The 18,917-nt window shown below is 27.7% G+C and overlaps 2 protein-coding genes across 2 annotated transcripts; one reads left to right on the top strand and one right to left on the bottom strand.

Annotated features, from left to right (window-relative positions):
• Positions 1–3,708: 3,708 nt before the first annotated feature.
• On the top strand, positions 3,709–15,662 carry LOC113551600 (4-aminobutyrate aminotransferase, mitochondrial). Its single transcript, XM_026953932.1, has 9 exons — positions 3,709–4,134; positions 8,697–8,806; positions 9,967–10,134; positions 10,696–10,776; positions 11,564–11,935; positions 12,540–12,677; positions 12,778–12,935; positions 13,020–13,288; positions 15,117–15,662. The coding sequence occupies exons 1-9, from the start codon at positions 4,068–4,070 to the stop codon at positions 15,236–15,238; spliced, it is 1,485 nt and encodes a 494-aa protein (XP_026809733.1). The 5' UTR covers positions 3,709–4,067; the 3' UTR covers positions 15,239–15,662.
• Positions 15,663–17,346: 1,684 nt separating this feature from the next.
• Positions 17,347–18,747, bottom strand: LOC113552506 (the record flags this gene model as incomplete). The annotated part of the gene is made up of 3 exons (XM_026955374.1): positions 17,347–17,396; positions 17,566–17,619; positions 18,498–18,747. Coding segments are annotated over 3 exons (354 nt in total), but the record flags the coding sequence as incomplete, so codon positions are not given.
• Positions 18,748–18,917: the final 170 nt, after the last annotated feature.

Here is an 18,917-nt window from a genome sequence, read left to right as displayed (position 1 = left end):
TCTTATGCTATCTATTTTATTAATATAGAATATTATGATAGGTAGTGTTTATAAATTATATTTCCTCAGTCCTCACCCCAGTACCCCACCCGTGCTTGCAATATGAAACGAAAAATCAATGCATCAAAAAGTGCTTATTTACTTCATATATGAAAAAAAAGTTAATTTAAACCTTGATAATATAAAAATAAAATAAAACTATAAGTACCTAGTTCATGGCGAAATAATACAATTATCAATTTTGCCACGTACCACTTATATTTAAAAAAGAAACATTATTTTACAGTTTTTTAATTTTAAGCTCTGAATTTGAATTGTAATTTTTTGGCTTCAAATTGTTATATAATTAATAATTATATTATTTAGGTATTTTAACTAGCTATGCAACAGAACAATTATCTATAAGTATACCAACATCTATTACATAAGCGTGCGTAGAGTTTCAAGTCGAGGGCAGAGGGTATTAATGGTTCACATTTTTAAACTCAAAAGTAAAATGTAACCTTTGAGCTTTATTGATATCTTGCATACAATTTTACATCTTTTCCTCAAATGTAATAATATATATCTTAAATAACATAATTATATACCTAGATATCTATATTACTTTATATTTTATACACAATACATTATGATATATGTATGGTTCTACATAAATGTCATAAATAAATTACTAACAAATAATTACGATAGATATATTAGTATATTATAGAATATTTATATTATATATAAATATTTATTTAATTATATAAATTGGACGGATTCAAGTTTTAAAATAAAATATCGAATTAAGTAAAAATAAAGTACAAACATAAATTTTAAAAAAAAGGTGGACAAGTGGATTCACTCTGCTGTATAGTATACACGAAGATGAGTAGGTCACTACAATGGATGTGTTAAATTTGAATGCAATGACAGGTATCATTGTATACGAAAAACGGTTCTGAACGGAGATGATTTGTAAGTCTAGGATAATTAGTAGTATATAAGTATATATTATATTATTACCTATATTGAAATTGTAATTATAAAGTAGTTAATAATTTAATATATATCAATATCGTTATTTTATTCGATTTCATAAAAAATCAATTTCATACGCTCATAAACTATTTTCTATATTAACGCTGGAGTTTTTTTTTACTGATATTTGAAGAAAAAGATATGGATAACCTTGTGTTGGGTTTTTAACTTTAGATATAAATCACATAAATTATATGAATTTTCAATTTCAAAATTCCTTGCAAATTTTCGCGATTTTGTAAACATTTTAACTTTTAACTTTTAAAAAATTGTGACTAACGATTTTTGATTTTTTTTTTTTTACTACAACAAGAACAACTTATAATAAACCTTGTATTAAATTTTAAAGATATTTTTGGAAAGCCAAATTTTTTTTATCGGCATTTCAAGAAAAAAATCAAAAACCTCAATGGCTTATAAATAGTTTAAATTCTAAATATTTTGAAAAGGAATTTAGTCGTAAATAGATAACGCTAATATAAACATTTGTGAAAATTTCAAATATTTACAATGATTCGTTTTTGAGTTATAGTAAAAACAAAAAATCGATTTTGTCGAAAAGTGGTTATGCGTAAAAATTCACGTTTTTCCGTTACTTTTTCAGGGTTTTACCTGACGCTTTTGAAAACTAAATGCGATGACACAGAAATAAAAAAAAATAATAATAATAATAATAAAAAAACACACACATCATTGTAGAATCAATACATTCATCACTCCGTTAAGAATCTAAAATTATAAACTTTAAATTGTATACTAAACAGTATTGGGGAAAAAAATTGTATGATTAACCGATGATTGCAATTTACGTATACCTATATGGGTTTTATCTATAATTCTAAAGTTATGGATTGCATTAACTATTAAGCATACATTTTGTTAATACTTAGGAATTAGGATTAAGATAATATAATATTTATGACTTGTGTTCAAATATATAACATTTGATTATAAAAAAAATATATATATTAATATAAATATTACATTACCTTAATAATTAAGTATCGACAAAACGATGAATTTATGTTTAATGCAACTCACGGCTTTTGAATTATAGATAAAACTCTTTTGAACGGTAATCATATTGGTTAATCATAGACTTAATTTGCTCAACACTGGTATAGGTACCAAATCAAAATTAATAATACAAGCTTCTAAGCCTTTTTTAATACAAGCCGACTACGTTTGATTGGGAATGATACAATGAGTATTTATATTATGTACATGATACATACGTAATGATGTTAATAATAGACATGGAATACTGTAGAAGTCTGTTGTCGCTGTGCTTTTTGTAATCCATAACCTATTTAAAGTTTAAACACAGAGAAGATTAGCTTGGTTGCTCAATGCTTAGCAATTTAATACACTTTTTGGATAACCAACTAATTTTTTTTTTTTTGAGCATTATACGAATGGGCCAGTTGAACCAGTTCAGTACACCCTGCGGTAGAGCTCTGCACGGTCCGTTATTTTAAAGATCGGATCGGACTTAAAATTTGAGGAAGGGACCGAATTCGGACTAGACCGTGGCTATACGTATTATTTATAGACCGGACCGGACCAGTTATTAAATTTATTCATATAGAGTAGACCGGGACCGGACTGCCGGTTCGATCTTAAAACACTTCGAACCGTTAACGGACCGGACCGTAAGGTTCAGTCAATATTAGCTCAGACTGGACAATGATGTGTTTTGTATTACAATGGAAAGAGATTGTTTTTAAATGAGCTATCTATAGTATTTATAATCAATGGCATTACGTAAAAATAACTTCCTTAGATTTTAAGAACCGTGATTGGGACCCGAACCGAACCGGACTGAACTTTTTTCATTTTTTTTTTTTTTTTGAAACCGAAAGGGACTGAAAATAATGCATTTTGTCTGAAGACTGGACTGAATTACTCCTAAAAAATATTGAACCTGACCAAACCGATGATTCATAGTTTTTGTATGTTAGGATCGGACTAGACCAGACCATGGTCCGGTTCGGTTCGGACCGGACTGATTAAGACCGGACCATGCAGAGCAATATGGCCTGCGGGCTGCTGCCTTTATGCGCAATCTCGAGGGTTCCGCCAGATGTATGTGATTATCGGGACAATTATTTTATATTATATTTTTATCATTTATATTAGGTATCAAAAATTATCATTTTATATCATTAAAAAGGGGGTTCCGCGAAACACAAACTATTTGTCTAGGGTGCCGTTAGTAGTCGTAAAAGTTTGGGAATCGCTGGTCTAGCTAATTTACCTGAGTACTTACCTCACATTTTTAAAACTTATAATTGAAAAAAATACATGTATAATTTATAATTGTAGTAATTTATAGGAACCTATTGCGGTGTCTATGATGAAATATCCTGCATATATATAAGGTACCTATGTATATTATACTGTACATCGTACATATAAATACACAATAATATATAATATATATCTAATACTTATACACCGACGAAATAGATTATCGCGATCAAGAAAATCTTTTGAAAAAATAACTTTCTAACGTCTCGATGTCGGTATAACAGACGATAAATGTTTTGCGGTTCATCATTCATGCGATGATTGAATATTATATATATATTATTATTATATGTTCTATATTGATCGGGCGACTTCGCGGTCGTTGTCGTCGCCGCCCCGCTAGCACCAGTCGGTAGCGCGCACGCGGTAATACTTTTCGCCCGGACGGCGCACAGTCACACTCACGACGACGGCCCATCAACACCACCACCGCGGTGAAGACCGGTCAATACATACCTACATATTACCAGCTTTGTGTACCGCGACTCCGGTAAGGCTCATTTTGAACACCTACAAACGCAAATCGTGACGATCTGAGCTGTAAAAAAAAAAACCTCATCGCGATTCGACGACAATACATATAATAAAAGTATTAATATTTCAAACAAGTCGAAATCGAACTGCACATTATACATCTCACATACACACACCGTCGTATCGAAAAGTAAAATCCGCCGGTGGCATACGAACGCGCCGTTATAATAATAATATAATATCAAAAACCTCACTCAGCTATGTATAGATTCCAAGACGTGGCCCGTCCAGCGGCGACAGCGGCCAAACATTTTGTCAACACACCATGTAAGTTGCATGACTTAACTTCACTATAATATGAAAGTTGGAAATTCGCTTTAATGACTGTGTATAGACATTTTCACGTTAGTATACGTGTGTTTGAAAATGTGTTTTACACAATAATTAGAGAGGTTCGTAATCTATAGACTTGTAGTATAAAACTATAATTGAACTATGCAATAATTGATACTCTTATATCATATAGGTACCTATTATAGTTATTAAATATTGACCGTAATAAATATCCGATTTAGTTGTTTTTATTGTTATATGTATGTTTCCGATACTAATAGGTTAAGTTTTCATTACATTCACAACAGTTGTTTGGGGGGTTTATTATAACATAAAACTACTGAAACGAGTCCGGAAAAGACTTAAGCTTCAGTCCCTCCCCCGCAAAAAAAAATATCAATCTATTTTCGTCTATGCATATAATATGTGTTTGTTGTCTACGTCTTATAGGTACTAATAACGTAGGTTCAAATATGGAACAAATGTTATGTGGTTAGCTAGGTAGGTATAGTGTTACAACGAGTTGACCTATTACTAAAATTAATTGTAAAGGTATAAGAACATTATTTGTGTTTTTACGTCGTTTTTTTATGTAATTTAAATTTTAAAGTACTTATATTATGTATTTATAAAATATTCAATATTACAATTAAAAATATCTATTAATCATAGGCGTGCGCACGGGGGGTTCTGGGTGTGCCTGGACACCCCCCGACATGTAATTGGGGCCCTAAAATTTAAGTCCTATAGCATATATATGGGTCCGTATTTTAACTAATGTTACTAGAATAAAAATGATATTTTTTCTAAAATATGTTGTAAAAAATTATATTTTGAGATAAAAAAAAATAATACAACTTAAAATATTTTAAATTTGGGTGGTAAAACTTTTTATGATTATAACAGCTAGATGTCATTGACCACAAAAGTAAAAATAATAAATAAAATATATTGCAATTATCTTTAAAATAGATTTTAGATCCAACTACATACTACTGATTAATATGTAATATAATTTAAGCAATGTTTATTCAGGCATTATAATTTATTAAAATATATACATATCTTGTTACTAGAGGGCCCGAAAAAATTGTAGGCACCCCCGAAATGCAGGTCTGCGCACGCCTATGCTATTAATACATTAGGTACTTATTCTACTGTAGTTATATAGTGCAAGTGCATAAGCCATAAATTGGTAGGCACTTATAAATTATAATATAGACTCTCAAATCTTTCAATGGTAAACAGAAAACTGTAATACCTGTACGTCTGAAATTTATAACAGAAAAATATCTTCGTGTCGGTCAAAAGTTGATGCATGTGTGTAGGTATAATACATATTATGTACTAGAAAAATAAATTTATTTAATTTCTTATCAAAATAAAAAAATCTTATTTTTTAAATTATATTTGTAATATATTTTTAAGTTTTTACTTTTTTGAATGACAACATAGTTTTTAATTTTATATTCTGAAGCAAAATATTTTTTACAATGGGTATTTGGTACATAAAAATTGAAATTCGGTAGTTTATGAGTTATACATATTTAAAATAATGATAAACGGAGTAGTAAAGGAATATTTTGTGGAGTAACCCTATACCTTTCCACTCCGCTAAACTAAACTTTAAAGATATAACTTATTAACTATTCGTCCTAATTTCGATTTTTATGAATCAAAATACTACGAAAAATATTCTACATCAGTATATGAAATTAAAAATGTATATTTTTATTCAAAAAAGTAATAAACTTTAAAAATTATAACGATAAACAATATTTTCAAAAATATTAACTGGTTATTTAAATAATAATTGTTGTTCGATAAAAGAATCACCCTATGTATAAATAATTAGAAAAACAATTACGTATTCTTAATTTTGCTTCTATATTATATACACACGGTGTTATCATGGATCTAATTTGTATAATATTTTCATTACCTATACATATTTATTTATACGCACTGTAGTCAGTTTTGAATATCGATACGTCTAGCTGATGTATTTAATAATGTACTTAATTTATGTTAGATTTTAGTTACTTAACATTATACTCATTGTACTAAAAACCGTACCTTATTAATATGGGTCCTATACCATTCATTTTTAGAATTTAAACTTTAGACATCAAAATGCAGTAATTGGTGACATTATGTTGTTGCTATTTCCTAACCTGTAATTTTGTATGTAGTGTTACAATACAGTGAAATATCTAGCTAAAATATAATATCCACACATGACTTCATAATTTCTTACACTGATTAACATTTATCATAATTTGTCGGATTTTATGTTTATCGATTAACAAATAATAAGGTATATTATCTATATGGATAAATAATAATCAATGCATACTATTGATATTGATACAAGTTATGATATTTTTATAGTGTATTATATATCTATAGATACATAAAAATATGTCCAGTTGGAGAATCAGATCAACTGATTAATTTTGGAACGCACGGTAGGTAATAATACATAATTTTTTTTTCTTCTACTGTACCTAGTCATTTTATGAAAAACATTTTAATGATTGAGTTATTTTTAAATTATTATTACAAAATCAAGTTTAAATAACATCCTATGGTGGATAATCAGACAAAATGATACAATAATATGAATATTATAATAATTTCGTATTTTCTATACAATATTATCTTGATATAGTAGTATAGTATCTACCTATTATTCTATAATATTATACCTATGTAGATTAGGTACTATCGAAAATTTTTTTTTTTTGAATTGTCTAAGTGTTTTTTCACAATTGATCCCAATGTACAAATATTATATTATATAATACGTCATAGTCCAAAACAGTTTATCAATTATTATTTAATTAAGTTTATATTTGTTTGTCTAGTTGGATGATATGGGTAGACACAATCACTGATCGGCATATTGTAGTTATATAACTAAAACAACTGCACATCAGTTATACTGTATATACATATTGTACGTACACACTGTTATTACAATCGTTTGAAGCGATATGAATGTATTATTTTTTCTAAATAAAAATGAATCTATTGGTAGGTAGATTTCAGTATCTAGTTCAGTATTAGTATATTATTAAAGATTAATGTCGGCAAACAAAGGTCAAAAACAATATTTACATAAGTTGATGGCTGGGTTCCGGGGTTTGATGTCTAACTCCGTTATTATAATGTATGCATAGGTACCTACTTGAAGCTAATATAACTTTTTTTAACACCTAATTGATTAATTAATAATCTGTAATTATGTATGAAGATGTATGATGTTTTCAAACTACTTGTTTCACATAAGTATCAGATTATTTACAGAAATCAAACAGTATAATATAGGTTTAATATTGAGAAGTGTATTGTTTATTGACAAATAATTAGTTTATACAAAAACACGATGTAGGCAGATTCTATAAATTTCAATATTAATAATCATGAACTACTATAACCACTACAAAAATTAAAATCTAGATTATCCATAATAATTAGCTAAAACTAATTCTTTTATATTTTTTACTAAAATAACTAGTTCTAATTTATTATTTATTATTATCCGATTGTATTAATCAAATAAACACATTAAATCATAATGTTTAATTTTATATTTTATATTGTAGCTTTTCATCGACAAGGCACAATATACAAATTATACAAACATTTCTGAAACCGTGTCAAGTGTTTTTAAGTTATCAAAAATATTGTTCGTTTTATGCTGTTAAAACTCGAGATTTATTTCTTAATTTATATGTATACCTATACTTTTATTATACTATAAGTACATAATATAGGAATCTACTGTTGCATACAGAATATTTTTGTAACCTTAATCAAATTATAATACCTCTCTCCGCCAGCTTTTATAGTATGGGCTGTAAAATTAACAATTGTAGGTACTAGGTATACTATAACAATAAAATATGAATTTTGCTTATATTCACTACAAGAATCCACATTTTTGATACAATTGTTTCAAATAAAGTTCAAATTGCTAATAACTAATAATACATTGAATTCAAATGTATTAACGAATTTCATTAGGCATTATATTATTCAATATTAGATATTAAAGTACCTATCTATATAAACAAAGATTAAATACAATGAGTAATAAAAACTTTTCTAGACCAATAAATGAGAAGTTATGATACAGCATAATTTATAAACATAAATAACTAATATAAGTAATAAATTTCATACAGGTGCTTATGTACTTATTATGTACTCTCATAAGTCGCATTAGTTATAGAATATGATTAGAATATCAAAACATATAAATATATAATATATAGATGATATACGTATATCAAAAGATGTGGTGAAAAAATTTACAATAATTACAATACTTAATTAAAACATAACATTATAATTATTAAAATCTTCCAGTGTCTATATTTTGGAGTCTTAAATACTAAAAATATTATTTTAAATGCATTCTTGAATATTATGTACACATAATTGAAAAGAAAATCGTTTGTTTTGAATGGTAATAATTGTAGAAAACATAGACATAACGCATAATAATTTTGTTTTCTTTAAAATAATATATTATATTTTCTATGTTTCAGTGAGGATGGCATCTTCATTGTGTCCCGGAGAATATGCTGCACCGTCGGTCGAAACTTCGGTACCTGGACCTAAGTCAAAAAAACTTCTCGCTGAGCTTTCACAAATTCAGGTGAGACAATAGCTAAATCGACAAATTTTGGCTATATGGCATCTTCTGATATTATTTAATGCAGAGATCACGTTTTATTTATTCATATTCATTTTATGACAGGAAATAGTGTTGTTTAATTTAATAAATAAAGTGCATTATTAAACACCCAACAACAAGGGTCTATAAAATATGTAGGAGATATTGTTTAAAATGATGCTAGTTATACTTGTTAGTCTGAATTTCCATATTTTTTTTATTTTTCAAATACCAAATAAATAAATTAAACATTAAACATTAAACATTATAATATATAGTAGATTCTATAGATATATCAAAATATTAGTTTAATACAAATTTAATTATTTACTACTAAATAGATTGAAATATTTATATTTATAACAGTAAACACTAAACAGTGATTGCCAGTAGGGGTGACATTTCGGGTTTTTTTTCGGGTGTGCGAAATATCAAGCAGGTCATTTTGAAATTTTATCAGACCATATAAAAATATATGTACTACGTATATGTACATTATTTTGCTTCCAATTATTTCCATACATCATAGACCGAATCAATGCATTAACATAAATATTAAAAATCAATTTAAAAACTAAAATACAATAACAATTTATAACTTAATATTTGTGTATAACCAATGTAATTTAAAGTTGTAATCATGATTGACAGTATACCAATATTGATAAATGTCAATATAAAATTCAAAATATTTAAAATACGATTTAATTTAATTCATATTAATAATCGTGCATTATTTCATCAGAGTGCATGACAATTGAAACTATTTTAAAAGTATAAGGGGTGCAACCGCACACCCTGATCCCTCCAAATGACGCCCCTGATTGCCAGTTATGAAACCATAACATTTATTTTTTAGTTATTTTTAATTTTTTAAGAAAATTGAAAATATGATAAATTATTTCATAAATTAAACAGATCTCTTGTACGTGAATTTACATCTTGTTCCTATATAGTTTATAAATGTTTATAAATGTATACTTACATATCATATATTACTTTCAGAAATAATAAAAGTACAACACGTGAATAATATCACACTTAATGACGTATAATTTAACAGTATTGTGTTTAACTACTGTTTAGATTGTTTAAAAGATTATTTCTGTGATTAAAGTCATCATTCTACTATGTGTTTTTAGCAATCCGATTCGGTTCAGCTATTCGCCGACTATAACAAATCTCTGGGCAACTACTTGGTTGACGTCGACGGTAATGTTATGTTGGATGTATACACGCAAATATCATCAATGCCATTGGGTTACAACCATCCGGAAATGTTGAAAGTGTTGGATAGCGACGAGAACAAAGTATGAACATTACTTAATTGAGACTGTCCTCGGATTTACGATTCGTTCAAAATTTAGAGTACTCAATGGAAATAAAATAACTAAAATATTTTATTCCATCGCCTTAATGTATTAGTTCTGAAACAAAATTGAAACAACAAAAATAATTTAAAAAAAGGGAGAATATAGAGGTAGCGAGTTTACCTCGTTATTTTGGAATATGTCATTGTAATGTATATTATATTAAATTTGAATTCAATGATAAACGTTACATACGAAAGATGAATCTGAGAAAAGACGGGTTGTCGACAAGCACACTATGTATACACTATGTATATTTTATATTGCTATAAAGTAATTTATTTAACTATATATAATAATTAGATAATAATAAAATAGGTGTTCAAACTATACAAGTAGGTATAAGTAATTAATTTACTTCAAGTATTACTGTAAACTATTAAAATCATAATATTAAATAATTGATCACTTATTATATACCAAATAACGATATCCATCGACTTCGCGTAATCTATTATCACGTTTTAATAATGTCGTATTAATATTTTTTTGTCGTATTAGAAAGTCATTGTCAATCGTCCGGCGTTGGGTGTGTTCCCAGCTGGTGACTGGCCAGCAAAATTACGAAACACGCTCATGAGTGTAAGTTTTTTTTATATACTTATGTAGGTATACTTTGTACAAGTTAAGAAACATAGTCAGCGGTGACCAGTATTCATTAGGCGGAAATCAGACTGTTTGTCATCCCCGCTAAGGCCGTACCTATAGAGGTTCACCCCCGCATTCCGAAATTTTTTCTTGGGTACGACCCTGATCCCCACTAAATCATTACCTTTATGCCTGCCGTGTAATTTGGCCACGCTTATGCAGCCATCATGCGCATTAATCGGCCGCCGAATATATTTCTTTGCTTGAACAGAGTATGTAGTAATGCGCTATAGCCTTTAACATAGCCGTGCCAGTACACGCATAATATAGCAACACATGAATGATAAGAAAAAAAATGTATTATTATTTATTTGTACAAGATGTACAATAGTGGTACCAGACTATAACATAGCGCATTTGATTGAAACCTTTTGCATTTTTCGATTGAATATTGTTACTAGCAAACGCTACTCATTTATAAATACGTAGACAATTTACCATCACATAAAGTAAATTAGTTTATCAGTAATAAAACTACGTATAATGTTGCAGCCAGGTGTCAAAACTGTATACACACCGTTCCAAATAAATAATAATTAGTTTTCTTAAAATGTTTTTGAATATTTTATTAATCCAATGCCGTTTTGTTTTGGCCAAGATATCGTATAGGAATAATATGATTTTATTGATTTCTTCGATGATTGATACTAATTATAATTTATGATTATGATTATATGACTATAAGTGTTCATTAAATTATATTATATATTTATGTATATAGGTTGCACCTAAAGGTATGGACTCTCTTACGACCATGATGTGTGGATCTTGTTCCAACGAAAACGCATATAAAAATATGTTCATGAAGTACCAGCGAGACAAGAGAGGAGGTACTTCGGACTTCACAGACTTGGAAAAGGAGTCGTGCATGATTAACATGCCACCTGGCGCGCCAAAATTGTCTATACTGTCGTTCAAGGGCTCGTTCCACGGCCGCACACTGGGCGTCTTATCCACCACGCATTCCAAATACGTACACAAGTTAGACGTACCAGCTTTCGACTGGCCGATAGCCAGATTCCCCGAGTACAAGTATCCATTGCACGAGAACCTCAGAGAAAATGAACAAGAAGACGAACGTTGCTTAGCTGAAGTGAGTACAATATTTTATATAATACCCATTATACATTATAAATATTATAATGTATATATACTATCTATATTCTATATGTAGGATTGTTCATTAAATGTATTCACCCATTTTATTCTTCAATAATGCAGTTATTCAAAATCTGATTTTGACAATTTTAAATATAGGTACCTACTTAAAAACCAAATTTTTGAGATTTTTTTTGATCTACTTAAGAAATATCCTGTACGGAGTTACAAACTTCTTTTTTTTAAACGAAAACTTGCCTTTCTACTGTTAACTTTGTGTAGGTAATATGAATAATAAATCCCTAATTATGGATTTGTAAAATTAGTACAAGTTTATAGTATAATAAAAACAAAATACAATGTTATATCTATTTTATATTTTTGTAAAATCATTTTTAAGGACTTTTCTCTATAGTAAAACATTTTAATAATTGAGAAACTATTCGTTCAAATTTTGAATTGAATATATTAAATATAATTGTTGAAACGCTTTACGTGTTAAAAACAAAAACAATTAGTTATTATAATTAGCAGATCCTTTTTTTAAATTAAGTATAGGTCTATTTTAAGATTTGATCGGTTTGACTTTGTCCTTATAGGTGGAGGAATTGATAGAAAAGTGGGATAAGAAGGGTAACCCTGTTGCCGGAATTGTGGTGGAACCCATCCAGTCGGAAGGTGGAGACAACCACGCGTCTCCATATTTTTTCCAGAAACTTCAGAAGATTGCCAAAAAGGTCGGTTGATTGTACAGCAGCTGTTAAAAGATCTGAATAAAAAAATACGCATAAGTTGATCGTATTCGGTATTAAATTTGTTATCATGTGTTAACTGTAGTATAATGCGGGCTATCTAATCGACGAGGTGCAGACCGGCGGCGGCCCCACTGGTAAGATGTGGTGTCACGAACATTTCGACCTGGAAACTTCTCCGGACATTGTTACTTTTAGCAAAAAAATGCAGACCGGTGGATACTACTTGAAGAACGAATTCTTGTAATAATATAAAATAAAAATCACTATCGCTGTAGAAGAGTTACTCAATTTGTTTTTTGTTAAATACCCATCTACCTTTTGCAGACCCGACATTCCGTACCGTGTGTTCAATACTTGGATGGGAGATCCGACCAAAATCATACTACTCGATGCTGTATTGAAGGTGATTAAGAGGGACAATCTATTGTCATTGGTCGAAAAGTCCGGTGATGTACTCATGTCTGGGCTCAGAGACTTGGAAGCCGAATTTCCGGCTTTGATAAATTCTACTAGAGGTCGCGGTACATTCATATCGTTCGACGCTGCTAATTGCAAACTCCGAAACGACATCGTCGATAGACTTTTAACTAAAGGTAAATATTAAAATAATATTGAACACGAATTAATAGTGTATATTTTGTGTTTATTGTTATGAAACCTTTAATGCGTGTTTTATTTTTCGTATAATAATCTTTTAAATTTTTAATATTCAAAAATTATTATTTTATGGCTATAAATAGAATCCGTTTTCTACGTCCTTTTACAATGATTTATATGTAGTGATGTAGTGTATTGTACTACTCGTTTTGAGTAACACATTCTAAAACCTACTTATAGAATATTTATGATTAAGATTTTATAGACATTGTTGAAAAATAAAAGATTTATTAGCGAAAAAATTATAAAAAATGTGGGTACATTTTTTTTAAATTTAATATTTTATTCTGCTCTTATAAGATGTAAAGTATGAGTTGTTCTGTTTATTAATAACTGGTATGAGGGCAAAATGTTCTATAAAACTTAAAAACAAGGATGTACTCGTATTTTAGTATTTATACCCTTTCATAAATAAAATCACTTAATATATGTAAACAAATTTGAAAGCCGGTAAAACAGTATTCCCGGGCCGATATTTTTCAGTCTGCCATTGTCTGGTCATACCTATGATAATGACTTACATTCTAAATTCTAAAACTACTATTACATTTAAATTATAATATTTTCCCTATGTTATCATGTTTGGAATATTATAATGTTAATAGCTGTCTATAGTATTCAACAGTATCCTCGTCCACGTGTAATATGTTGCTTAAATTATCTAAAGCTATTATAAACATATCTTACGATAATAAACACTTAACGGTAAGAGCATAAATATAATACTCCACTAGATATGATACTATTATATTTTTATATGTATTTATTTGATAATACTTTAATCATTTAAGCTTTATATTCAATTCTAAATGTATGCAACTTTAAGTATTATTCAAAAACCAACAAACGTATATTATTTTATACAAAAAACTATTTAAACGTACTTACCTAATTTTAAAATAATGGGTAGGTAGGTAATAAGTATACAATTTAATATTATTGAAGATTAATTATTTACTAATTTTAATTTTCCCTTTTTAATTGTTACGCTTTAACTATAGTTTTTTGTTAATTTTTTGTTAATATTATTAACATAATTATACAGTCATAAAGATATTTAAACAAATAAATTTAAATAAGTTTAATTGCCATTTAATAATCAAACAATAACGTGAACATTAAAGTTGTATTAAAATGAACATTACGTCTTATCAATCGTTATTTTATATTCTGAAATTGACATACCTAGCTAGTGTATATACCCATTATTCAAGTTGATTATTTTAATTTTATTGAATTTTAATTTGGTTAGTAGTTATTACATTATGTAAAACACAATTCAACAGTAAGTAATTTAAATCTAATATTATAATATATCGGCCATGTTTAGTATACGATTCATTTAAATAAAATAATAATTACCTAATAAAATAAATAATAAAACTTTATTGAATAGTGTACCTATATAATCACTGTATATCTATATTTTGTATATATTTAATCTATCTCTTGTTGGAGATTTTCGTTGAATAAAAATAAACATTTCAGAAACTGAATATCTAATAATAAACAAAAATAATGTATAGGTAAAGTAGGGTGTACAAATTTATGCAGCGCATAAAATATAAACGTTGGTATAATTTATGCTTTTTTTATGAAATTGTTAAGTCATTTTTTTAACTTATAGATTTGTCTATATAAACATGTATAAGTCACTAAATAATATTAATAAATTATATAACTATATGAGTACAATGTACATATAATACAAATTGTATGATACTGACTGTAATTATTATTATTTTGTTTTCATTTTTAAATCAGGAGTCCAATCTGGAGGATGTGGAATTGTGGGTATCAGGATGCGACCGGCATTGATCTTTCAGCCACATCATGCTCACATGTTCCTCGACAGACTTCGCCAGGTGTTGGCTGAAACAAAATAGGTTCTACGTTATATTGCACAACTATTATACGTGTGTAGAAAGATTGAGCATTTGTTTATAATTTTGTGATATTATTGAAAAATATGTCTTCCAATGTTAACATAAAGCTTTTTGAACGCAAACGAGTCTTCCAAAATATTTTACACAATTATTACAAATATTGAATCGTATATTCGTATGTATAATTTATTTTAAAGTAGATATTATATTTGTATTATTATAGTTATGTTACAACTATTATTTAATGTTTTATAATATTATAATAATATTAATTATAATATACCCATTAAGATAAAACGACCGCTTCCATATATCTTAAATTTATATTTATTATAATCTACTTATAAACTACACCTGATTTCGAGCATTTAGTGTTTTATGATTAAAAAAATAAAACATAATACTATATGAACAAATATAATAACTGTGCATTGTGTTTTGTTTTAATGATATTACCTATAATCTGCTATAAAAAAGTGAACAATAGTGGGTACCGCTCTACTGTACAGTAGATGTTAAATAAAACATAAAACAGAACTGTAATAGATATTATGTTAAATTTGAATTCAATGATATATCATTGCATACGAAAATCCTGATCCTGAGTGGAGACGGTCTGTCAGCTTACACTACTATAAGTATACTTCATGATATATTTATTAATATTGCTATTTAACTAATTCATTTTACTATTGTAGAATGTAGTTATTAACTTATTACTTATTAGTTATTACGCTAAGTCCATTTAATTTTTTCCGAAAACATTGCATTTATTATATTATTATAATATTATATTAGTGTTAGGTATTAACTTTTGAGTCAATACCATATTATCGTAAAATTGTGTGAATAGGTTCATGCTAGTATATTGCAAATATGACAGTAGCGTCATTTCAGTTTTTGTTTGACTAGGGCAACTACTAACTGATTTGCCGACTCAAAATTTTTTCCACGCAGTTCACGTAGAATAGTGCCATAGTTGTTGAGAGGGGGTGATTAATTTTCAGGTATATAAACGTCACACAAAATATTTTGAAGTTTTAAATAGGTACAAAAAATTTTGTCAAATATTTATATTTAATATGTATTAATATTTATTATATAGAATAACTGAATAATATGTAAATAAATAATAAATAGGTAATAGGTACCTTTTAATACTGCAGATTTACATTCACATAATATAAATACCAACAAAAAAATCAACATAAATCTTTTCTTATAAAATATCAGTATTCAACATTATGATTTATAACTATGGCCTTTAGTAATTAAAAATAAAACTTCTTATAATTTTTAAATGTGCCGGCTTAAGGTTGCTGTAAATGTCAGACTAGGGCAAATGCTCAAATGGCCACCCCCCAAATGACGCCACTAAAATATGAATATGTGATAATAATTTAATTAATATTTTAAATATAGCCAGTCAACACATTTTCAATAGTATACAGATAAAGAAGCCCCGATATAAAAATATAGTTAAAAAAGCACCGTAGCAACTAAATACGTTATACTTTTTTTTATTATTTTGTACATTTTAAAATTTAAAATTTTTAAAGAACAAACGTATATTTCAATAAATTTATTCCTAACACTTTTTCAACATATCAATAACCATAAATATAATATTATGTTATTTTAACTGTGGTATAATTAATTGTTATTTAATGTCATACAGGTACTTTAGATGCCATCTTTTATAGTTACCTTATTAATAAAATTAATGTAGTATCTATTACTTGTATAATAAATTAGGTTCACAATATATAATTATTATATTATAATATAATAATTTAATAATTGATGAAAAACAATGATGGGTATATTATTTAAAGTATATGTGAATATAGTATGTACCTACAATAACACTATACTAGGTTAGGCTTTTCCTTGATCATTTTTAATGCTAATTGTATAATATAGTAAAAGAGAAAACTATACTTAATGTTATTTTATATTTAGAACATTAAATAATATTATAATTAAAAAAAGAATAAAAAAGACATTATATTTATATTGTACTTAAGAATCCTTATTATTCCTGCCTTTTATAATTTATGATAAATTTTGTTATTGGAAGTTTTATGTAGGTAAAGCCCGCAAAACATCTAGTCCTGTACTAGACCCCTGTGGTCCCAAAAACAATAGGCCTGCGAATCTATTAAAATAATATTAGAAATGATAAATTACACAAAAATAAATGAAAACTATACAGTTCATAATGAATTCAATATTTTATTATTAACAATATAGGTTTATATAACTAAAGATAAAGTATATAGGTAAATATAAGCAGATATAAATGAAAAAAAATATTTATATGAAACCGTATTTTTTTATGATTTTACTTTTCTTGTTTTTCTTCAACGTTTTGAGCTTGCCTGTGAAAATATTTATGGTTTTAATAATTTTAAACATATGTGTGTTCAACAAAATATAATTAAGTCTAGCTTATCACATATTTGCTTTAATCCATTTTTAAGATATATATCGTTCAATTAACAGAGCCTTATATTATAGCCTACATAGATAACAACACTATAATACATAGGTATACGCGTGTAACGTGAATGTTAATAATACAGGGATCAAGGTTTGTATCGTAGTGCTTAAAATATTTCCCAAAGAGTAATTAGTTTATCACTATTTAGTATTTAATTAGAAATTTTTTTACGTTATAAAATTAGCTAGTGGTAGAGTAAAAAAATATAATAATATGCTATAACATACTTTTAACGTTTTAAAGAAGTGCCAACGTGCAGTCATGAACAAAATTAGGTAAAAAATTCAATACTTAATTTGTTTTTATACATTTATAATTAATTAACATTGCAAGATATTCCCTTTAGTATATCAGTTATTTGTTAAAGGAAATCAATATTTTTTTATAATCTGAAAATAGATTTCGATTTACTATAGACTGCAGTAGTCACTATCCGATTCAATACTTTAAAAGCAAACACTTCCTAATTTAGCATAAGGTCCAGGTCCTATAAGAGGTTAGGTCGGATTTTTGATATTTGCAGTAGTTAGTTATAATGACTCTGTAGTGAGTAAAATTTTCGTCTTCGCACAAAAGGAAGAGAGGGGGCTTTATTTAGCTGAAAAACGTTCGCAAGCTTCACAAAAATATAATCATAAATAATTTATTTACGTTATAAATTATAATGTAGTTGTGTTATGTAATAGTGTAATACACCATATACAGTAATAGTACCCACCTACAATAGCGTTATAATATAATTATATTGTTATTTACGTTTTCTGTACGCTTCTTCCAAATGTTTAATACAGCACGGTTTTTTAGACCTTTTTTTCTTGCAACTGGGCTTAGGAGTTGAACACGGACTCGTTGTATGGCACGGGTCATCTGTACATGCGTATTTGAATGTTGCGACCAGATCGGAACAAATTTTATTTGCCGGTTGTGCGGTCTGCGTCGTGCATTCAAAACACGGTGGTGTGACGGGCATAAGACTTGTCACGGTGATCGTATCATACTTGAAATAGAAAATAAAAAAGTTTTAGTTAAATACAATTTTTTTTATTCGTGGAATGTAGTACAGCCACATACGGATCAGTATTTATTACTTAAATATAATTACTCTAAAAAAGTGGTACCAAATATATACTATTGTTTTTTTTATCATACCCCTCCCACACATCAAATTTTTCTTTA

This window comes from Rhopalosiphum maidis, chromosome 2, assembly GCF_003676215.2.
Source record: "Rhopalosiphum maidis isolate BTI-1 chromosome 2, ASM367621v3, whole genome shotgun sequence".
Classification (NCBI taxonomy): Eukaryota; Metazoa; Arthropoda; class Insecta; order Hemiptera; family Aphididae; genus Rhopalosiphum; species Rhopalosiphum maidis.
This window is presented reverse-complemented; position numbering and strand designations above follow the sequence as displayed.